General features: G+C 60.7%; 1 protein-coding gene across 5 annotated transcripts in view; it reads left to right on the forward strand.

Moving 5' to 3' along the window:
- Positions 1 to 21,856, forward strand: part of TP73 (tumor protein p73) — a 73,812-nt gene extending 51,956 nt beyond the window's left edge. For all 5 annotated transcript variants that reach the window (XM_070474178.1, XM_020875313.2, XM_070474179.1 and 2 more), the window contains exons 4-14: positions 393 to 635; positions 13,832 to 14,018; positions 14,390 to 14,505; positions 15,996 to 16,105; positions 16,431 to 16,573; positions 16,934 to 17,022; positions 17,825 to 17,949; positions 18,381 to 18,529; positions 18,785 to 18,923; positions 19,295 to 19,388; positions 20,831 to 21,856. In XM_070474178.1, the coding sequence (XP_070330279.1) occupies positions 393 to 635; positions 13,832 to 14,018; positions 14,390 to 14,505; positions 15,996 to 16,105; positions 16,431 to 16,573; positions 16,934 to 17,022; positions 17,825 to 17,949; positions 18,381 to 18,529; positions 18,785 to 18,923; positions 19,295 to 19,388; positions 20,831 to 21,169 (1,734 nt within the window). In that variant the 3' untranslated portion in view covers positions 21,170 to 21,856. The remainder of the gene's footprint in view (positions 1 to 392; positions 636 to 13,831; positions 14,019 to 14,389; positions 14,506 to 15,995; positions 16,106 to 16,430; positions 16,574 to 16,933; positions 17,023 to 17,824; positions 17,950 to 18,380; positions 18,530 to 18,784; positions 18,924 to 19,294; positions 19,389 to 20,830) is intronic.
- Positions 21,857 to 22,431: the final 575 nt, after the last annotated feature.

A 22,431-nucleotide genomic window follows, 5' to 3' on the forward strand; every position in this document is an offset into this window, starting at 1 on the left:
GGCAAGGTCTCCCCGCTTTGAATTGAAGGGATGGGGGGGTTGGGGTGGCAAGAAATGAGGATGCTGAGCCAGGTACTGCCCCCAGAGAGTGCAGCCAGGGCATCAGCCCTGAGAGCCGCCCCCACAGGCAGCTCCCTCCAGGTGCGCTCAGCAGAGCCCCAGGAGACCTGGCACCCGGGAGGCTGATGGAGAGGAGGGCGAGGTGAATATGTCAGTTTATCCCAACACAAGTAGTGACCTGTCAGGGGTGGGGGGGGCACCGAGGAAATATTTGGGATGACTGAGCCGCTGGCCCTTTAAGGCTCCTGTAACAGGACACCTCCCCAGACGGGATGGCTTCCACTCTCCAGCCTGACTGTGTGTCTCCCCCTCCCTCCTCCCCTTCCCGCCAGTCCCAGTTCAATTTGCTGAGCAGCCCCATGGACCAGATGAGCAGCCGAGCGGCCTCGGCCAGCCCCTACACCCCGGAGCACACCGCCAGCGTGCCCACCCACTCGCCCTACGCGCAGCCCAGCTCCACCTTCGACACCATGTCGCCAGCGCCCGTCATCCCCTCCAACACTGACTACCCTGGCCCCCACCACTTCGAGGTGACCTTCCAGCAGTCGAGTACAGCCAAGTCAGCCACCTGGACGGTGAGTGGTGCCCAGGGCGGGGAGGGGGTGACCACACACACCTGTGTCCTCTCAGGGTTCCCATCTGGCCAGGAGGAGCATCAGGCAGGAGGCGGGTCTCAGGGCTGGGCAGTCTGGGCGTGTCCACCCCTCGGACGCGTGGCCAGAGTGGGCCAGCCTCCCACAGAGCCGCCCACAGCGCCCCAGAGGGGATGGACATGTCCCTCGTCCCCGGCAAGGACAGAGGCAGACTGTTCTCATCAAGACTGTCTGGCCAGCATTCCTGAGCTCGGGTGGGGGTTCTGGTTTGAATTTTGCCCTAGGTGGACAGGATGCTCCCACCTCAGACACCTGAAGTCATCTGAGCTTGGTTCCCAGGTTCACAGAGGCCACCTCCTCCAGGCAGTGCAGGGCTGGGGAGAAGTCTCAGTCATAGGCGTGTTTAGGCATTGCCCACTCTGTCTCTGGGTTGTCATCTCCAAGCGTGGGTATGAGACAGGAGGTTGAGATGGAGCCCCAAGGCTGCGGACCCCAGGCCCTGCTGCCGTTCCCTTGGGAACATCTGAGTGCTCCCACCCGCCACAATCGAGATTTTGCCAACTTTGAGAACATCCCACACACCCACGGTTGCTGCTCCCCAGAATTGCTATTGTGAATTGCTATTGCCCAAAGTTCTTTGAGTTTATGTTAACCCTTGAAACTGCCTACAACCCAGAAGGTAGAATTTGTTACTGACCCATTTGTAGTCCAGGACTGGGCTTCCCAGGTGGCGCTAGTGGTAAAGAACCCACCTGTCAGTGCAGGAAACCCAAGATGTAAGTTAGATCCCTGGGTTGAGAAGATTCCCTGGAGGAGGGCATGGCAACCCACTCCAGTATTCTTGCCTGGAGAATCCCATGGACAGAGAAGCCTGGTGGGCTACAGTCCACAGGGTGGCAAAGAGTCAAACTCGACTGAAGCGACTTATCACACACACAGGATAGTCTAGACCACCTTCTCAGAGTTATGCAGATGCCGGGGCAGGATGGTGCTGGCATGGGAACTGCACTGTCCCTACCGTGGCTGGGAGAGAAACAGGCTGCCTGATGTCCCCACTGGGGCAGAGTAAAGGCTGTAGAGACTCCGAGACCCCTGGATACACTAGCAGCTCACCTCTGAGCACTGGGTACACAGGGCATGGGGCAGGAAAGGGCATGGGGCCACATCACTTTCTCCGGGAACAGCAGCTCCGTACTCACTCGTAGCCCCTGGCAAAGGACCCTGGAGCAGAGGAGGCTGGACTGTGCCGGGGGGCTGGTTCCAGCCCCCATGGGAGTGCTGAGAAGGTGACACTAAGGTTCTGCCACTTTAAGAACTGGTTCCCACTGTCCCCAGTGCCCACCGCCCAGACTGTGGTTTTCCCACACTCTGGGGGACCAGAGATGGGGTGGAGCAAAAGGCAGCCTGGGCGGCCCCCTACAGCTATTTCTGAGTTCTTGCTTAAGCAGTGGGCTACCCCAGATGCTGACCCATTGCTGAGTCAAGGCTCAGACTGACTCCAGGGCTTGCAGTGGCCAAGGGTGCACCTGGTCCCGTTGGTGCCCGGATGGCCTCATCTGCAAATTTTCATTCCTTTGCTCTATTGGTGAAGATGATAAGGCTTAAATGGGATGGTGCCTGTGCTGCATGGGGCTTAGTGCTGGCATGTCTTTATTATTTCCTTGGATGATGGGGGTGCCATGGAGCCTGGTCCTCCTGGACAAAGTTGGTTACCCAAAGCTGCACCTGCCAGGGATTCTTTATTGCCTGTGGGGTCCTGCTCCCCACACCCCTGCTGTGAGGTCTGGTCCTCGAGACATCACTGCACTTGCACACCCTCAAGCAACAGGAGGCTCACTACCGCTCTTATTCCAAGTTCCCACTTGCTTCTTAAGCCCTTTCTCTCTCTTCTAAGCAGAAGGATCCCGGTCCTTCTTTACTGACATTCTGTCATCAGGGCCCAAGTTGCTGGTTCTTAGGAGTCCTGATGGGCAGCTTGTGGGGGGACTGGCTCCCTTCCTTTTCACTGTTTGAGGATGCTGGTGGGATCTGTCGCATCTTGGGGTCTTGGAGCACCTGGAATGGTCTGAGCTGGTCCTCGGGGAGGGATGGGCACTGCTCCTTGGTGCCTGGTTGCCTCTACCGTCCCCTGCCAGGTGTGTGACCTCAGGGCTGGAGGGGCTCATGACTTGGTCACAGTTGTGCTGGCCCTAAGTGGTCGCAAGGGGTGGTCTGTCCAGGGGGCAGAGGAAGCCTCGCTTGTCCCAGCGGCTCTGCCTCCAACCTCCAGCCCCTCTCACCCCCCAGTGCCCAAGCAGTGGATAACTCCCTCCCTCTCTTCCTACCCGCACTCCCCCTCACCCTTCGCCATGGCTCATGGACCTGAGTGGAGGAGGGTGGTACTCACAAATCCCCCTCTCCGGCCCTTCTCCATGCCAGGTTAGAGATGGGACAAACATTGATAATGAGATTTTTGGCACTTCGGTTCTGGGAGCGGACCCCATCCCCATAGGCTCTCCTCCTTGCCCAGGGAGGGGGCAGGTGGGCGGCCAGCTCCTGGTGAGGGCAGAGACCACCGAGCATCCTGCCTGCTCACGGCTCTGGGGCCCTGGCTGTGCAGGCACTGCCCAGACTTGCCGCTCGGGCTTGCCATCCTGGCCTTCACTGTGCCGCCCGCTGCCCCCTACACCAGCCCGCTGGTAACTGATAGATAATTCATATTTTTCTCAAGTTCAATTCCAGATTGACTGCTGCTTTCACTCCTCTCCCTGCTCAGGAAAAACCCCCTCACCAGCCCCCACGCAGCTGCAGCTGTTAATGGGGTCTTTGGCTTCTGCTTGGCCAATGCCCCCTGTGAGTCCGACAGCCCTGGATGCTTCATCTGCTCTGACCTGTGTCCCTCAGACTTCAGGTCTCATACCCACACCGAGAGCACAGAGGGGCCTGGAGCCCTCAGCTCATAGGATGTGTGCAAATACGCGTGCATGCAACACTCAGACATCATGCACAAACACGAACACGTGTGCAGACACGCACACACAGCACACACATGCAGACATGCACAGGTGTGTGAACACATGCACACAGACACACATAACACACGTTCACACCACAGTACATGTGTGCACATTCACACATGCAGATACTGTCCACATATGGGAGCACATGTGCAGACATGCAGATATGTTCTTACACACACACATGTGCCGGCACCTCCTGGCTGCTGCCCAGGGTTCTGACAGCCCCTCCCCTCCTACAGGGACCGGGAGCAGGTGGGTGGCAGGTAACTAAGCAGCCAGAGGAGGGGCCTGGGCTCTTCCTGAGACTGTGAACAAGGGGCAGGGCCAAGGCCAGGTGGGCATGTGGCCAGTCAGGGCACTATCACAGGAGGTTCTGTAACCCCCTGCCAGTGAGCGTCCTGGCTGTGGCTTGTCCATTTTGGGGCCCTTCTGCACTTTGGAGAGAGACAGGCACCATGAGAGCTCACAGGTGTGAGTGAGGCTGACGTCCTTGGGCATACTGATGCTCTTTGGGCTGGTGGGTGGGTGGAGCCAGGCTGGGAATGGAGGTGCCAAGTTCCCAGGTCCCTGTTCCACACCCTCCCCAGGACATGGCAGGTCACCCTCTGTTGACCACCAGATGGCCACTCCCACTCCGGGGACCCCCCCGCCCCGCATTGTCAGTGTGGGGACAGCTGGTGACAAGAGTCCCAGGAAGCAGAGAGCAGCAGCAGCCCCTGTGAGAGTGTCTGGATGCTGTCCAGCCCAGCCTGTCCTCCCCCTGCTCCCAGGCTGAACCTGGGAGCCAGGGAAGGGCAGTCCTCGGTGTTTTGGAGGTTTGGGAAGGGGGTTCCGAGGGCAGAAGGTGACTTGCTGTGGCCAGAGCCCTGGCCCGGCTGGGTGTCTGTGGTCACCTTGGGCAGACTGGGTGGCACTGCCGATGGCCCACAGGCCAGGCTGCCATGAGGGGAGACAGTGCAGGTATGCGGGGGTGTGAGGCCACAGCCGGCCCCTGGGGGACCTCTGGACAGCCTGCCTTCCTGGACAGAGCCCCTCAGTGACCTCCAGCTGCCCCCAGATTCAGTGGGGAGTGTGTCCATCGGCCTGTCTTGGGAGCTAGCTGGCCCACAAGGGTCAAGTGATGCCCCTCCTGTCCCACCCCCTAGAAGCACATGGTGGGGGGCCAGGAAACACAAAAGACCTTCATGGGATTCCTGGGTAGAACAGGGCTGAGTCAACACTAATGGATTTGGGAGAAAACTTTCCATCCCCTTGGAGGTTTGCAAGCAGGAAAATAATAGTGGAGGTGTCCCAACACGATCGCGGTATCAATTGCGTTATCCTAAAAGTTTATGGAATGCATAAGTGGAATTAATACCTTTTACTGGCACCAGAAGCAATTATACGTATTTGAAACTGAAGGAAGAGTCCTAACAATGTACATTGTGGAGATGAAACATGGGTTATTTAGGGGAATCGGGTGCACCACACTCAGGGAGGGTCTGCAGCAAACCTCACCCTGCGTCAAACTCGGGGGCAGGGCTTCCTGTGGCTGGACTTGGGGCATCAGTGCCTGGCTCGCGGCTGGATGTAGGGTCACCTCTTCTCCTTCCATCCCCTCAAGCAGCCAGGCAGCCCTGCGCCTGGAGGTCAGAGAGCTCAGCTTGGGGGCCCTGAGAGGAGCCCTGAGTCCCTGCTGCTGAGGTGGTGCTCCCAGGGCAGCTGCCACCTCCCACCCCAAGGTTCTTGTAGAGGAGCCCCCAGGTTTGGGGGTCCATCCTGGAAGTGTGGGGCTGCGGATGGAGCACTATGTGATCCATGTCATTCCTCACCTCCTGGGACTGTTTTCTGAGTTGGACACAGCTCTGTGGATTTTGGGGTGACTGGTTTGTGGATCGACAGTGCCTCTGCAGGGTCCCCCTGTGGGAAGGCCCCACCAGGAGCACCCCGGTACATGCTGTAGGCTTTCAGGGTCTCCCCACTTTACTGATAAGGCTCGAGTGGCTGCTCGAGGTCACCTGCTCAAGATCACCCGTCAGCAAAGGGAGAGAAGGATTGGAACCCAGCAGGCTGACCCCTGGCTTTCATTACTCAGCTTCTGGGCACAGTCTGTGCACCTCTGTGGGTCACATCTAAGGAGTAGCCTTCTCCCAGTTCCGAGGGCTGGGTCTGTAGACACCCCCAGGACCCAGGGGTCCAGTGGTAAGGGGACCGACCCCTCACAGGTCCAGGGCCTGCCGATGGCTATGGCAGGGAGCACCCAGACCCCCAGCAAGCCTATGATCACTGTTTGTCAGCGAGTGAGTGACAGCTGCCCTTGGGCGGGTGAAGTCTGCCTGGCCACCTTCTCTGTCTGCTTCTTACTGACCAATGAAAACTCCTCAAGAGCATTTTATAATTAGAACAATCAGGTCTGACAAGGCTCAAAAGTAAAAGTAGCCACAGGCCAGGAGAGCCTGGGGGTCAGGGGAGCTGGGCATGGGACCTGCCCCTCTTCCTCTCTTGCCACACCTCAGCCAGGCCCGCCATCCTCAGCTCCCCCTTAGGTTCCCTTAGCCCCCTTTCTGGGTGGGAAAGTGAGGATGGAAGGGGAGACCCCACCTTAGTTTCTCCTAGAACCACTGCTGCAGCGGCAGCGGGCTGAATGCCCTGGACCTTGGCCATGCGGAACTCGGGATGAAGGTCACAGCTGAGCAATGAGTCAAGTGGGTCCCTGTGGTTGGTTGTCAGGGAAATCTGCTTTGGGGTTTTCTCAGATCCCAAACTTGGAAGCCATGCTCAAGTTCATGGATCCCTCAGAATTTCTAGGGCAGGAAAGCCCCCGTGAAAGGTACACAGGGTTGAGTGACGTAGATGGTCAGAGGCTGTTGGGAAAACCACTCAGTGGCCTGGAGGCAGAGTCCTCAGGATCGCAGACATACCCGGGCAAGGCCCCCTTCCTCTGTGGCATCCTGGTGTTGGGGAGGGGAGCAGCCAGTGCCTCTAGTACCCAGGGAGGATGAGCCCAGGTGGTGCTGATGTAATGGGAGCGGCCTCATGCTGCGCTGCATGGGATCAGATGTTCAGAAGTCAGTACTCCCTGCTTCAGACCCTTCACTGGGTAGTTACAAGTTCCAGCGAAAACTTCGATTGCAGCCGTCTGTACTAAAAGCTGAGAAATGGCCAGCCCCCCGGGTCCAAGGCGTGCAGGTCCCGAGGCTTCTCTCCTGCTGGCCAGGAGTGGGGTTTATTTAGTGAAGAAATGCTCTCACTGCTTCCTGGCTGGAGGGTGTGTCTTTAACTGTGGTCCCCAACTGGGGGCTTACCTGTGGCAGCAATGGCAGGAAGGTCAGAGGCAGGAGGGTGCTTCCTTGGGGCTCCTGCTGGAACCAACGCAATAGCCCTCCAGGAGGCCACCTTGAGTGTCTGCCACTGCTGTGGCCACCTCCCCTCCCTGCGTCCCCTCAGCCTCCTGCAGCTGGTTCACCTCTAGCCCCGATGCCCCCAGGCCATCCGGAAGCTGCAGGAAGCTGAGGAAAGGATTGCCCATACTGAACAGCCCAGTGTCCAGAATGGCATGCCCACAGGCAGAGGCTCTGGGACTGTCGTATGAGTGGAAGCTGGCCGCTGACTCTTGCCTTCACCATGCTGACAAGGCCATGACAACTCAAAAAGGCACAACGGGGGTAGGGTGAGCATAATGGGGGCCTCCTCCCCCAGCCACCCCGGCAGCCCTCCCAGCACTGGATCAGAGCTAGGCTGGTAGGCAGCCTCCTCACACTGTCTCATGTCGGGCAGTTCCGAGGCCTGGCCATGGCCATGCTAGCTGGGTTCTGGCCAGAGCGCTCTCGGCATGAGGCCAGCCGGGGGGATGCTCGCTGCAGGCAGGGACACTGGGCTTCAAAGGAGGCCAGCACAGGCAGGCTGGCAAAGTCAAAGCCAAGTTTGTGGGCAGAGGAACTGAGTTTGGACCCGGCGGAACCAAAGTCTGGTGTTTTGGATGGTGATGCTGTTTGTGCCCTGGGAATAAGGGGTGGGGGCACGTCCTGCTCACCCCCTCCTCGGGGTCCGGGCTGGCCACATGTTGTGTCTGGGTCACTGAACAAGGACCAGATGGAGCCCAGGGTCCCCACCTGCGCCTGAGGGTGTCACTGGGGCCAAGGGCATGGCTGACCTCTGGGCAGCTCCCTCCTCCTGGAGGGACCAGAGTGAGAGAGGTGACAGTAGGACCCCTGTGTGCCAGGACCCACCAAGCACTGTTCACGGGGGAGCCAGTGACTTGACAAGGCCCTTCAGGGTCGGAACTGAGACTCACCACACAGCATCTCTACAGAAAAGTGGGGGCTGGAGCATCCAGACCAGCTGCCTCCCCCCACCCGGCTAGCTGCCCCCCAACGATCCCCACCTGGACACCCCTCACTGCACCAGGAGGCTGTCTTATGCTCCTTCTGCGGTTGAGGGAGAACCCCCCCTCCCTGCAGCAAGAAGGGGCAGGTCAGGCTCCCACCTGTTTGTCCCCTTGTCTTGAGAGGCTGGAGCTCAGCCCAGCTGGGGTGAAGGGCATCACAGCTGGCCCCGTGTCCTTGTCCACCTGCTTCTTTGAGCTACATGCTCTTCATGGCCCCAAGTCAAGCCCAGTGGTGACAAGGGGTCTGGAGATGGAGCCCAGGGGCCCAGGGCTGCGCCACTCCAGCTTTTGGAAGCAGAGCCCTCCGTCTCTAAAACAGGGTGAGAGGGTGACCTCGAGGGGGAGGTTTGTGCGAGTGGACCCAGCACAGAGAAGGTGTCGATAAATGGTGGCCATGCAGCTGGTCTCAGGAGCCCTGTTGAGAGTGCAGGGTGACTGCACCCACTCGCAGGCTTCCCAGCCTCGACACCAGCAGACATGGCCTCCCCAGACCCACCTACCTGGTCTGTCCCCCCGTCTGGCCAGGCTTTGGGTGGGCCCTCAGCTCCTGCCCCGCTGGCCACCCTGCACAGCAGGCCCAGTGCCCACTGGAGCCTCTCTCCTGGGTCAGCTCAGCGCATCCACCTCACCCCTGATCTTAGCCCAGGACAGAAGCCACTTCCCCTGCCAGTCCATAGCCTTGAGTGGGATGAGGAGTGGGCTGGTCTGGGGGTGCAGCTGAAGGGGGCACACTCACTGAGGGTGTCCCTGCAAGCCTCAGGCCCCTGTCTTTCTCCTGGGGACAGCTTCTAGTCCACAGCCTCCAGGGCCTCCCCCAGACAGTAGTCAGGGTTTCTCAGCACCAGCATAGCCTGTTTCCACCTCCAGGTCCGCTGGGTTCCCGGCAAGGGGAGCCTGGGCCATCCAGCTTCATGGGGGTGTCAGCAGAAGCATCTCCCACACCACCCCATCCCAAGCTGCGAGCTGTTGAGGAATCACAGCAGCCTTCCTTCTCTGCCGGCCAGGCACCGGCTCCCGCCCTGGGCATCCCAGGTTCCCTGGACCCTCCAGCCACCAGGCCCACATCCAAGGTGGAGTGTTGGCCATGGGTTTTCTTGTGCGTGGAGCTTTGCTGCCTTCTGAGCTTGGGTGCCCTGAAGCAGGCTGGGGTGATGGTCATAGGTGCCCCCACAGCCCCCAGGCTGGTCACCTCGCTGACGTCTCTCAGAGCCCCCCATGTCCTCAGTCCCTCTTGGCTGAGTGAAGACAGGAGTGTGGGAGTGGATCTGTGCCAGTGAGGGTGGGGGGTGGCCAGGAGTAGGGGCCGGTGTCCCTGTGGTTTGTCACCCTGGGAGGCCTCCTCTTCTCGGGGAAGAAAGGAGGCTGAACCAGGGGTTCCTATGAGCTTTGGTGGCAGCCTGGGACCCCATGAAGCTTCTTGCCAAGTGCTCTGCTGATCTACTCAGGAGCTTTTCTAGGGTGTGAGGGTCTGCAGTCTTGAGGAGGTCCTCAAAGGGTCCGTAACCCAAGAGCGGAGAGAAACGTGGGTGTGAGCACCAGCGCATCCATGCACACACACACAAAAAGCAGATAAAAAGTGGTCTATAAAAAAATCATTAAAAAAAATAAAGCCCCCACTGCGGGTCCCGTCTCCCAGAATCTGTTGTAACAGATTCACCCAAGCTGGTTAACGGTATTTGCGGTTTGCAAGACGCTACACGTCCCTGGAAAATGACAGACAAGTTATTATCACCTCTCCACTCCGCTCCTGCCCAAACCTGCCCATGCCGGGCACCCAGCTGCCGGGGAGCAGGCGCGAGGAAATTAACAGCCACCACACCGCGCCCGCCACCCGCCGCCCTCTCCCCCATCACCCCAGCACCAGCCCTGCCAGGTCCGCGGCTTCCAGCCAGGCCGGGCTCATCATGAGCTGGGCGGGGGACGGGGAGGCGTGGGTCTGAGGAGAGGAGCTGGTGGGGGCAGGATGGGCACACACCAGCGTTTGGGCGAACCATTTCCTGCAAACACGAAGGAACACACGCATCCCTGAACAGGCAAGTCCTGACGGCTCCGTGTCAACAGCCGAAGATAAATAAGATTTTATCAGCTCGGAATCTGTTGAAACACATCCATCTAGCGGTCCTAGGGAAGGAGAGGCAGGCGGGAGGGAGAGAGGAACTGTCTCCACGTGATCTTTTCTACAGAACCGAGGAGGACCCAGGAGCCCTCCTTCTCTCTGCCCTGTGCCCAGGATGGCCTGAGGCCCCGGAGCTCTGGGAGGAAGGGGAGGAGCTGGAGGAGGGGTGGGGGGCTCCTTCATTCCTTCCAGGTCCCACCCTGCACCACCCTGCACTGGTTTGCCCCCTGCCCCTCCAGCCTGCCCCCTCCCCTCCCAGGCTTCCCTCCTGCCCTGGAGGCCAGCGACCACAGGTGTCACCACTGATGCCACCAGGGTGCAGAGACCTCAGGTCTCGCTCCCTGATGCTACCGGACTCCGGCCAGGCTGGGCATCTGTGGATCCACCCCCTGCTGGAGTGGGAGCCTGACCTGTGTGTGTGCCCAAAGGCCACAAGAGCCGCCGGTAGGGAGGGCAGCACTGAGTGGGGGGCACCCCTATGGGGAGCGGTGGAGAGCCAGTGACTGGCCTTGCTAGGACCACAGAGGGAGGAGTGTCCTCTTCACCCTCACCACTGGCCTGGTGAGGCACCCCAGGCGGCGGTGTGCTCGCAGCCAAGCCGACTTTTGGCTTTCACCTGGGCTGTCGGGCGGCCGCTGCCCGGCGGTACCAGGGACAGCTCCCAGCAGCTCCTCCCAGGGGGTGGGGCGTCCGCAGCTCCAGCGGAGGTGGTTGGTGGGGCTGGAGCAGGCAGCCCAGGGGGAAAGGCTGCGTGGGTGGGGCAGGGGTTCTGAAGCCAGGGGGTGATCAGGGAGCTTGGTGGGATGGGGTGGGGGGCAGCAGCTTTGCACCTCCCGAGCCTCCTGGCTCCGCCCTGTTGGCGCCATTCCCTCCTCAGTGGGGCTTCCAGGAACGCCTGGTCTTGGTGGATCTGAAGACCCATCTCAGGGCTTGGGCGGGAGCACAAGTCAGAGGGCGAATGGGACTCTCGGACGGGGACCTGCATAGCCGACCGTCATGCCACAGAAAGGTCTGTCCAATGGTTAAGGCGTCCCAGCTGTCCAGCCCAGTGCTGAAACTGGGACACTGCGGCCACACCTCAGTCCGTCTCCCCTTGCAGACCACCCCCCAGTAGTCCAGGCTAGCTCTCTGCAGTCCTCCATATGCCCCTCCCAGTCCCGGGTCACCTTATTCCCTGGGCCCTCCGAAGGCAGTTTGGTCACCTGTAGGGGAGGAAGCCTCCTCTGGGATCCAACAGCTGCAGCAGGAGGCCGTGAGGCTGCGTGGCCTTTGAGTATGAGCGGTGAGCCTCGGCTAAGTAGATTTTTCTGGGGGTGGAGGGGCTCTCGGCTCGTTTCCTTAGTGAGCCAAGAGCCGGGCAAACACTAGGCATTCAACAAAGCCTCACCGAGTGAATGGCTCCCAGATTCCCAGCTTCTTCCTCCATCACTGCTTGTGTTCAGGTCCCTGCAGTCCAACTGAGGCCTGACATTCCCTGTGGGGCCCTCCTCCACCAGGAAGACCCCCTGGGTATCCCCCTGGAGCGCCTCCATGACGATGACCAGGCAGTTTCATCCTGAGACTGAATGCACACTTGTCTCACATCAGGAATGGGTCCTGAAGCCTCATACGTGGGTGGACAAGAGAGCTGGGCCCTCCGCTGGCACCTGGAGTTTGCTTTGGGCTGGGCTACCACTGCCTGGGCATAGATCTTGAGGCAGGGCACTCTGCTGATCTCCCAAACTGGTAAAGGGGCAGCATTTATCCTGATGGGGGCACAGGAGGTCAGCAGTCACCTCCCTGGGATGCAAGCTGCCCCTGCCCTGTGTGACCTCTGAGCCTCCTGTCTGGCAGCTGAGGGCCCACCTGCATCCATAGGGGGTGTGCCTGCCTGCAGCAGCAGGGTTGCAGGCACATGTGGACAGGGCACCTGGGAGGGGACAAGCCCTGTGGGCATCCGATCCCTTCCATGACAAGGGTACAAGGGCGCTCGTCCTGCAGCCAGCGCCAAGGGAGTTGGGCAGGGTCCCCATCCCCCAGGACGCCACTAGGGAGACCCTCCCACTTGTTCCCCGAGTCCCCCAGACCCACTGCAGGGACAGGGCAGCGTTTCTGGCTGGGTTTCAGTTCATCGGAGGAAGGACAGCTGTGTTGCTCAGGGCCGAGGGCTGGGCTCAGGGTGAGCTCCATCTCCCTTGCTCTTCCTGGACTTGTGGCTGAGGTTAGGAGGCCCTGAGAGTCCATTGTGTCCCTTGGTGGCCAGAGAGGCATCACAAGTGGCCAGAGTGGCCTTCATCGATGGGTCAGGGTGTCAGGCGCCAGCTTCCTTGGCAAAGGTGGGCTCAGACCTGCTCATCCTCTGGACTGCAGCAGCCCTGTCTCCAGCCTGACCCCACACACCATGGTGGGGTGTGCTGGGGGCTTCCCAGGGCCTTGTGGCTGGGGTAACTCCAAGTCCCATGGACTTGTGGGGGGACCCAGGGGTGTGGCATGGGAACAGAAAGCATCCTGTGACTCTGAGAGCTCGATGTTCCCCACTGTCCCTGGGGGCAGACGGGGCCATGAGGAGCCCCCGATGGGCCCCCAGGAGCCAGTTACTGGAGGACAGCCAACTTAGAAAGGGGTGGACACCCCTGTTTCCAAGGGGCCCTTCCATCAAGGTCACTTTGGACTCGTGAGAGCCAGCCTGGGTCTTCAGGTCGGCCACCTGGACCCCTGGGCACTGGCCCTGGAGGTCCCTGCAGGTGGCGTGAGCATCATCCCATCCTCCCTGGGTCAGGGGCTTCTGTTAGGGGTCCTGGGGCTCTGTGGGCAAAGCCCCCCACTTGCAGTGGCCAGAACCCAACTGCAGGGCCAGCCCCTCTGAGGATGGTCCGGGAGTCCCTGGGCCTGTCTCCTCTGATGAATGCCAGAAGACCTGTCTCCAGGCTTTTAAACCCGACACGGGATGCTGCACCTCACCCCTCAAACCACTACGGTCTGGAGGCTCCAGGTCCACAGGCTTGAGGCGCCAGACCTGGCTCCCAGCCAGCCCTGCTCTCCAGCAGCTCCTCACTTTCCTGTCCTCATCCATTGTTATTGTTGTTGTTTAGTCGCTCAGTTGTGTCCAACTCTTTAAGACCCCATGGACTGCAGCACGCCAACCTCTCCTGTCCTTCACTATCTCCCAGATTGTTCAAACTCACGTCCATTGAGTCAGTGATACTATCTAACCGTCTCATCCTCTGCCACCTCCTCCTTTTGCCTTCAGTCTTTCCCAGCATCAGGGTCCTTTCCAGTGAGTCATCTCTTCACATCAGGTGGCCAAATTATTGGACCTTCAGCTTCAGCATCAATCCTTCCAATGAACATTCAGAGTTGATTTCCTTTAGGATTGACTGGTTTGATCCTGCAGTCCTAGGGACTCTCGAGTCTTTTCCAGCACCACAATTTGAAAGCATCAATTCTTCCGCACTCAGTCTTCTTTATGGTCCAATTCTCATTCATAAAATAGACCTAATGGCACCTCCTTTTCCAACCAGTGAGATCCAGACAGAAAGTGCTTCCTCCCAGCCGCACAGGGCACTCAGGGCACCTGCTGAGTGGGGCTAGGGAGAAGCTTGGAGGGAAGGATGCCCAGAGGTGTCCAGCGAGGACTGTCATCCCAGGGCTTGGGGCGGGGACTCCTGGCGGGGCACTCCTGGGCTGACCAGCCTCGCCCGGACCCCCAACCCTACAGTACTCCCCGCTGCTGAAGAAGCTTTACTGCCAAATCGCCAAGACGTGCCCCATCCAGATCAAGGTGTCCACCCCGCCGCCCCCAGGCACCGCCATCCGCGCCATGCCCGTCTATAAGAAGGCGGAGCACGTGACTGAGGTCGTGAAGCGCTGCCCCAACCACGAACTCGGGCGGGACTTCAATGAAGGTGAGTGTCCCTGCTCCCTCCTCTGCCCCTCAGCACCCTGGAGGGAAGGGGAGGGCTGGCCCAGCCTCCTACCTGGAGGCAGCAGGTCCAACGGGAGGGCACTGACAAGTGGGCTCTGCATCCACCTCACCAGTCCTGTGTCCTGCCAGCTCTGCCCCAGGGCCTTAGGTGTCGGGCAGGTGGGGGGAGGGTGGCGGGGGATGGGGAGGGTGGCGAGGGCAGGATAGGGCTGCTAGGTCAGATGCCCCGGGCGTGAGAGCTGCCTGCCACCTGTGTCCCCTTGGGAAGCCCCGAGGCAGCCGCGATGTGCCCAGCACAGGGGTGCAGCCCCTGGCTGACACCTCTCTGAAGCTGCTTCCTCCTCTCGGCAGGACAGTCCGCTCCTGCCAGCCACCTCATCCGCGTGGAGGGCAACAACCTCTCGCAGTACGTGGACGACCCGGTCACGGGCCGGCAGAGCGTCATGGTGCCCTACGAGCCCCCGCAGGTAGGGAGCCAGGCGGGGGCGGGGCAGAGCCCCGCAAGTCACTTCCCTAGTGTCCAGAGTTAAGTCCAACTGTGGGGCTCCTCTCTCGTCTTCATGTCCATCTGTCCCTCAGTCCCTCCCAGCCTGACCCCCAGCTTGGGGGCAGCCCCTCCAGCCTTCTCTGGCCATCTGCACCCCCAGCTCTGCCACATGGGGTGGGCCTGGTGATCCCTGAGCCTCAACCCAGCCCTTCGTCCCCCTTCCTGGTTCTGGGCGCTGGGGAGGGAGGGACTCAGGTCAGGGGGAGTCAGCCCGGTGGAATGGGTTGTGGGGGGGCCCCCAAGGAGAAGAGGACAGACCTTCAGTCGGGGGCACAGCACTACTTCACCCCCACCCTAGATCGGAGACCCCTCCCCCGGTGCTGTAGCTAGTCCTGTCGGTATTCCCATTCCAGGCCTCACTCCTGCACCTGGTTCCCCAGAAGCCCCGTGCTTCCCTAAGGAACAGCCCTTATGTCAGTGGGACCAGGACCCTGGGAGGGGTTTCCACCCTGGCTTCCCTCCCCCAGCCCTCAGCCTCCAGCCCCTCTATCACCTCTAGGACTGGCCAGGAAAGCAGGGCTCTCCTGCCCCCTGGTGGCGGCCACGTGCTAGTTCTGTGAAAGGCCAGGTTTCCTAAGCCATCCTCCAGACCCAGGGAGACCTCGACAACCGCCCATTTTGTGGTCTTAGGATGCCCCCGGGTCACGAGTCCTGGGTCCATAAACTCCCAGGAACCAGTGTATGTGGACCCCACTCGGACAGCTCTGGCCCCTCCCTCTGCCAGAGCAGTGCCCAGAAGAGCCCACACTGCAAAACACACACCTGTGCCCACAGGGGCCTGTGCTCATACCCAGCTGCTGGGGCGACCTCCAGCCTGTGTCGGGGTGAGGAGGTGGTGGGGGCAACCACTGTGGCTCTCGTGGTTCCCACAACCAGCACAGCACAGGACATTCAGTGTAGTGCGTGAATGGATAGGTCGTAGACAGACAAGTGGATGGGGCATGGGGGATGGATGGATGTGTGGTGGAAACACGCCTGGGGGCATGGATGATGGACAGATGGTGGGTGGATAAATGGATGGTTGGTGGATGGATGGAAGGATGGGTGGATGAAGGTAGATGGATGGATGGATGGATGGATGGGGGATGGATGGGGGCTGAGAGATGGATAGGGAGATGTGTGGATGGATACTTGCATGGATGATAGACAGATGGTGAATAGAGGATGGATGATGAATGATGGATGGGAGGATGGGTGGATGGAAGTAGATGGATAGATCGATGGTGGAAGAATGGGTGGATGGAGGTAGATGCATGGTGAATGGGTAGATAGATGGCAGAGGACCAGAGGGCCCAGCAGCCTCTTGCCCACCGGAGATGTGAGGGATGGGTGCTTGGAAGCCCACGAGCCCACGCCTGTGGGTTGAGGCCACCTGCTGACACCACAGCCTCCCTGCCTCCCTGTGTGCAGGTGGGGACAGAGTTCACCACCATCCTATACAACTTCATGTGCAACAGCAGCTGTGTTGGGGGCATGAACCGGCGGCCCATCCTCATCATCATCACCCTGGAGACGCGGGAGTGAGTCTGCTGGAGGTGGGAGTGGGGGGGTGGGTGGGCAGGGATTTGGGCCAGTGCTGCTGGGGGTCTTGCTGGGGAGACAGCCATGACCAAGGAGGGGTGCTGGCCTTGGAGGCAAGTTTGGGGAGGGGCCCTGCAGGCCGTGTGCTGAGAGGGGCTGCAGGGGCAGGCACCACCCTGGGAGCGAGGCAGGAGACCTGCTGTCCTGGAGCAGCTGTGCTCTCAGCCCTGAGCCCTGGGCCCATCAAGGCCAGTCCCGTGGGGTTCGAGGCAGGTGGGGAAGGTGGGCCCCTAGAGCTCACGGTTCTGGCTGTGCCCTGGACAGTGGACAGGTGCTGGGCCGCCGGTCCTTTGAGGGCCGCATCTGTGCCTGTCCTGGCCGAGACCGCAAAGCAGATGAAGACCACTACCGCGAGCAGCAGGCCCTCAACGAGAGTGCTGCCAAGAGCGGAGCAGCCAGCAAGCGCGGTAAGCGGGGCTTGGGGCAGGGGCAAGGGTGGAGGGCAACTCCAGACTGTCAGAGCCAGGCCACCCTCAGGACGAGCTGGACCAGTCTGGAGACTTTTGGGAAACATGCAAGCCTGTGTCCAGGGGACAGAGTGAGCCCCGGCCATGTGGCTGCCCCCCCAGTCCACTCTGTCCAGTCTGGGTGGCTGCTCGAGTTTGCTCATCCAAGTGGGTGACTGGTCTCCAGGCCTGTCCACGAGGGACGCCTCAGGGAGGTTGGCTCAGGCCGGGTGGTGGGGCGGGGTGAGGGGGTTGGCTTGGTTCACCTGCATGTGCCCCGCCTCCTCCCTGCCTGCTCACAAAGCCCCTGACCCCTGCTAGCCTTCAAGCAGAGCCCCCCTACCGTTCCTGCCCTGGGCACCAACGTGAAGAAGAGGCGGCATGGTGACGATGACGTGTACTACATGCATGTGAGTCCCATGCCTACGGAGCCCAGGCCAGGGCATGGCGGTGCTAGGGGGAGACCCAGGGCCCTGGGGGTGGCCGGTGCCATTCAGCATGCCCTGACAGCTGAGACCCCAAGCTCTGTGGATCCCAGAAAGGAGAACCAGGGCCCAGAGAGCTGGACTAGCCACAAGGGGAGCAGGTCCACTGATGGAGCTCCCAGAGCAGGAGGGCGTGTTATGGATACAGTGATACAGTTTGCAGGGTGATGTAGGGTGCAGGGTGATGCAGTCCCCCACCCAAGGGAGCAGGTGGGAGGAATCCCATGGCCTGCTGGGCCCCAGCACATCACCGAGCTGGGAGTATAGGCTGCCCTGTGATGCGGCCATCCCAGCACAGATTAACCCCCACCTGCTTTGCTAGGACTGGTCTCCATGATGTGAGCTTGTTTTTTGTCCTTCAAGGACTTGTCTTGAGTCCTTCAAGAATGAGTTCCTTGTTCTAGAAACCCCATATTTGTCCAGGGCCCCCCTCACCCCAGTACCTCAGGTCTGCTGAGCTCTGAAAAGAGGGAGGAGACGGTGTGGCAAAGACACAGAGGTAGTAAGGGGTGGGTGTGGTTTGCATGGACAGGAGCCAGCCCACCAGCTTCGCTCAGACCTACTTCTGGAGAGGAGAGCAGGACCAGGGGACCCCCTGGCTGCAGGGGCTGGGGAGCCCTGAGAAAGGAGAGGCACTCCCCTGCGCCAGGAGGTGGGGGGAGGGGTCTGGGGCCAGGCGTTGTCTACATGTCCTGGGCAGGCAGAGGGTCCACTTGTCTGTGCTCAGGTGCGGGGCCGGGAGAACTTTGAGATCCTGATGAAGGTCAAGGAGAGCCTGGAGCTGATGGAGCTGGTGCCCCAGCAGCTGGTGGACTCTTACCGGCAGCAGCAGCAGCAGCTCCTGCAGAGGCCGTGAGTGCAGCCCCTCCACCCTGCCCCCAACCCCAGTCCTCCCGGACTTACCCACCTGTCTGATGTGGGGAAAGATGGGGCTGGATGACCCAGCAGGGAAAACACAGCAGCACCAGGCAGTACTCTTCCTCCAGGAAGCCTCCCTGAACTGCAGCATCTCAGCTTAGAAGTCTGCTGAGTGGGGGCCAGGAAGGGGTGGTTGGGGTGACACTGACCCACCAAGAATAGGTCTGGTTCCAGGGTCAAGAATGGCCCCCCTCTGGCTCCTACCCATTGCCCAGGTCCTGCCTCTGAGCAGGCCTGTGGCGAGTGTGACCGCTGTCAGGCAGGGAAGCTGGGCTGGAGGCAGGTGCTCTGACCCCGGTGTGGGTGGGGTCTCCAGGCCCCTGTAGCAGGGGGCTTCACTTGGAGTTGCTGTCCCTCCTGAGCAGGAGCCACCTTCAGCCTCCATCCTACGGGCCTGTCCTCTCGCCCATGAGCAAAGCGCATGGGGCAGTCAACAAGCTGCCCTCAGTCAACCAGCTGGTGGGCCAGCCTCCCCCACACGGCTCAGCGGCTGGGTCCAACCTGGGACCCATGGGTGAGTGGCTTGGGCAGGGTGGCTGGGGTGGGGGGTGGGGGAGCCTGGCTCCAGACCCTCCTGCCCAGCTCAGGACCACTCAGGGCTCTTGATGGCTGGGCCCTCCTGCAATTCTGGCCCAAGAGCATAAGGCACAGTCCCCTCTATCCACTCCAGGTCTTGGGGAGGGCCAAGCCTTACGAGCCTCCCCCATGCAGCCTGGAACACCTGGCCTGGCCCGCCCCCCTCTGACTGTCCCATCTGCTTTCTGCCCAGGCCCCGGGATACTCAACAATCACGGCCACACCTTGCCAGCGAACGGGGAGATGAATGGTGGCCCCAGCTCCCAGTCCATGGTCTCGGGGTCCCACTGTACCCCGCCACCCCCCTACCATGCTGACCCCAGCCTGGTCAGGTACGTGGGCCACTGCTGGCTGGGTGCTGCCACGAGCCCAGTACCCTCAGCCCTGGTAGCTCCTGGCTGCCTTGCCCCAAGCCCGAGGTGGGGGTCTCTGCCTGCTGCCCCTTGCAGCTGGTGCTGTCCCTGCTCCGCTGTCTGGAGAGTAGATAGAGGGAGTGGGGGAGTGAGCCTCCAGCAGGTGTTCGGGAGGTGGGCACAGAAAGCCAGGGACTCCCTGGAGGCTGCGCCCAGGTGAGCGTGGGCCGGAAGCTGTGGCCACATTGGGCCGGCGGGGGAGATCTGGGGGTGGCCGGTTCCTGCTCAGGTGGGCCATACAGCCAGGTTTTTACAAGTTAATGCTGCTCTGTTTCCCCAATTCTCTGCAGTTTTCTAACAGGTTTGGGGTGTCCAAATTGCATCGAGTATTTCACCTCCCAGGGCTTACAGAACATTTACCATCTGCAGAACCTGACGATAGAGGTAACTGCCCAGTGGGGCAGGCATGGGGAACCCACCCCCAGACCAGCGTGGGCCCTGTCTACAGGCCAGGGAACTTTCTCCTCTTGCGGTGCAGTCCCTCCATTTCCTGTCTTCCCATGCAAGGGGGGCTGGGGAGTTTGGAAAACCCTTCTTCCTGCAAGTAGCCAAGTCTACTTGCTTACACCCAGCATCACGTGGCTGGACAGGACTTGCCCCAAGTCCCGCATCTGGACTTGAGTCTCTGTCCTGTGGCCTTTGATCTGGGGGTGAGCTGTCTCCAAGGCATGATGAATTCCAGAAGGGGAAGTCCAGAAGGGACCGGGTGCTGCTTTAGCTCAGCACCATTTACACGGGGCAGGGCCGGGAGGGAGCGGGACTGAGGCCCAAACCACTTGCCGTTCACCCACAGCAACTGAATGTCCAGTTTAGGGTGTGCAGGGCTAGAGGTGCCCCACCCTTGGCATCCTGACCCCTGACCCACAGCTCGGGCTGGTCTTTGGGTTAAACCAGAGTCCCAGCAATGAACACTCAGAGGGCTTCCCAGGTGACTCTAGTGGTAAAGAATCCATCTGCCAATGCAGGAGAGGTAAGAGACACAGCTTCAGTCTCTGGGTCAGGAAGATCCCCTGGAGGAGGGAATGGCAACCCACTCCAGTATTCTTGCCTGGGGAATCCCATGGACAGAGGAACCTGGAGGGCTACGGTCCATGGGGTCGCAGAGTCAGACGCGACTGAAGCGATTTAGCACAGTGTACAGCCTGGAGTTGTCTTGAGTGTAATGACTGTTAGCTGGAGGCCGAGAGACACAGGTATCAGCGGGCCGGATCCCAGGACTCCAACTCAGTGGCCTGGAGCCTCTGTTGGACCTGCGCCACAGTCGACCCTGGGACAGAGGCCTCCTAAGGGATGCGAGTTAGCCAGAGGGAGCGGGGCCAGTGGCTCAGAGGGCAGCCTTGTCCTCTGTCCACTATGCTCTCTGACCTGCCCCTGGTGGCCCCACTGGAATAGCTCAGGGCCTGGTAACCCTTCCTCACCAGTTGATGCGTTACTTGGTGGGGTGGAGGTGGGGTGACAGGAACCTGAGGCTCTGTTTTGTCCTGAAGGGGGGGAACCGGCCCTGAGGCTGGGAGGCAGGGGTCCTCTAGCACCCAGTGTGGGGGGGGCTCCATCTGTTACTCTGACTGTGGTCAGGGCCCCAGGCCCATGACCGCAGTGCCCCACTCCCACCCCATGTCATTTCTTGTCTCTCCTGTACTGTCCAGGGCAGAATTGGGTGTGGCCAGACCACCAGGCACAGGGCTATCTGGCACTGTCTACTTCTGTGCCCCCGCCCCTTCCCCCTCGGTGGAGGCTCATCCCCCCCTCCTGGTCCCCCATTGGCTGTGCAGGGTAGGTGATGTCCCTGGTGGGGGGAGGGCAGAGCCTGACGGCTGCTCCTGCAGGACCTGGGGGCCCTGAAGATCCCCGACCAGTATCGCATGACCATCTGGAGGGGGCTCCAGGACCTGAAGCAAAGCCACGACTACAGCACCCAGCAGCTGATTCGCTCCAGCAGCAATGCAGCCACCATCGCCATCGGGGGCTCGGGGGAGCTGCAGCGCCAGCGGGTCATGGAGGCCGTGCACTTCCGCGTGCGCCACACCATCACCATCCCCAACCGCGGGGGCCCGGCCGGGGGCGCGGGGCCCGACGAGTGGGCCGACTTCGGCTTCGACCTCCCGGACTGCAAGTCCCGCAAACAGTCCATCAAAGAGGAGTTCACGGAGAGCGAGGCCAACTGAGTGGGGAGGACAAGGCCAGACCCCCTGCCCTGGTGCTACCGACGCGGAGAGCGGAGAGGGCGGAGTCTCCGGCCTGGCGGCCCGGGAAGCCTCGCTGGATGGCTGCTGCCTCCCGGTCACCAACTGGCCTGGGAGGCAGGACCCCTGGGCTGCGTCGGTGAAGTGGGGAGGCCCACCGGAGTTGTGCTGAGGATGCGCATCCAGGTTCCGTCCTCTGGAGGGCTCACCTTCCCTGCCTCTCCTTCCTGGGGGGGCTCTGCTGACAACTGCCAAAAAGTATTTTTCAATGTCTCTGGCTCTGGGTAGGGATGAGGGGCTCGGTGCTTGTCCCTAACACGTCTGTTCTCCAGTCCAGTCTCCAGACTACATCTCTGCCCGAGGCTAGTCCCTCTGCTGGTCTTGAGGGTCGGTCTGCCTCTTGCACCCTTGACCACTGGTGTAAAGCCCACTGCAGCCACCTCCCATTTCCTGCCCCAAACATAATGCCAAGTTTCACTGGAATTGGGAAGACTGGTCCCTCGCAGGAGGCAAGGAAACTTCGAGTGGATGGCCTGCAGCCAGCCTCATGCCAACACCTCTGGCCACAGTGCCCTTCCTCTAGTGGCCTCCTGAGCATAGACACGGACACAGTTTCCTCAGACTACTGGGAATTGTCAATATTTGATAAAATGATGCCCTTTTTCTACATGTGGGTGAGCCTTTTCTTTTTTAAAACTTTCATTCTGAACATCTGTGTAAACAAGATGGGCTAAGAAAGGGGCCAGCCGGGTGGGATTCACAGCAGGCAGGGGTGGGTCACTTGCTCCCCCATGCAGGGATGGGAAAACAGCTAGCTGCAGCCGAGGCCCCACCCTGCTTCCTGGGAGGCCATGTTCTGTGTGGGAGGGGCCCTCCTGTCCTCACAGTGCTGAGGCCGGTGGAGGGGGTCCTGGCCTCTATGCCAGCTCAAGGAGTCAGCGGGCTGGGAGAGGCAGTGTCTGCACCCCCAGGGCGATGGGGCCAGTTGGCAGTTCTGTCTTCAGGGAGCCTTCTGAGCCAGAAGCAGGACCACAGGCATCGTGGGCAAGGGGATAAGGCAGCAGGGATGCAGGGAAGCCTGACTCCTGTGTAAGCTGAGACATCACTGGTACTTGCCTAACACCTGTCTGTCCCTCACTCTGCATGGTTCCCCGGGGTTAGTCGGTCATCATCTGAGCCCTCCTGTCTCTAAGTCATGGGGAAGTGCAAGGCTCCCAGACCAGGGACTGATGCGGACAGAGCCC

This window comes from Odocoileus virginianus, chromosome 11, assembly GCF_023699985.2.
Source record: "Odocoileus virginianus isolate 20LAN1187 ecotype Illinois chromosome 11, Ovbor_1.2, whole genome shotgun sequence".
NCBI classification, from domain to species: Eukaryota; Metazoa; Chordata; class Mammalia; order Artiodactyla; family Cervidae; genus Odocoileus; species Odocoileus virginianus.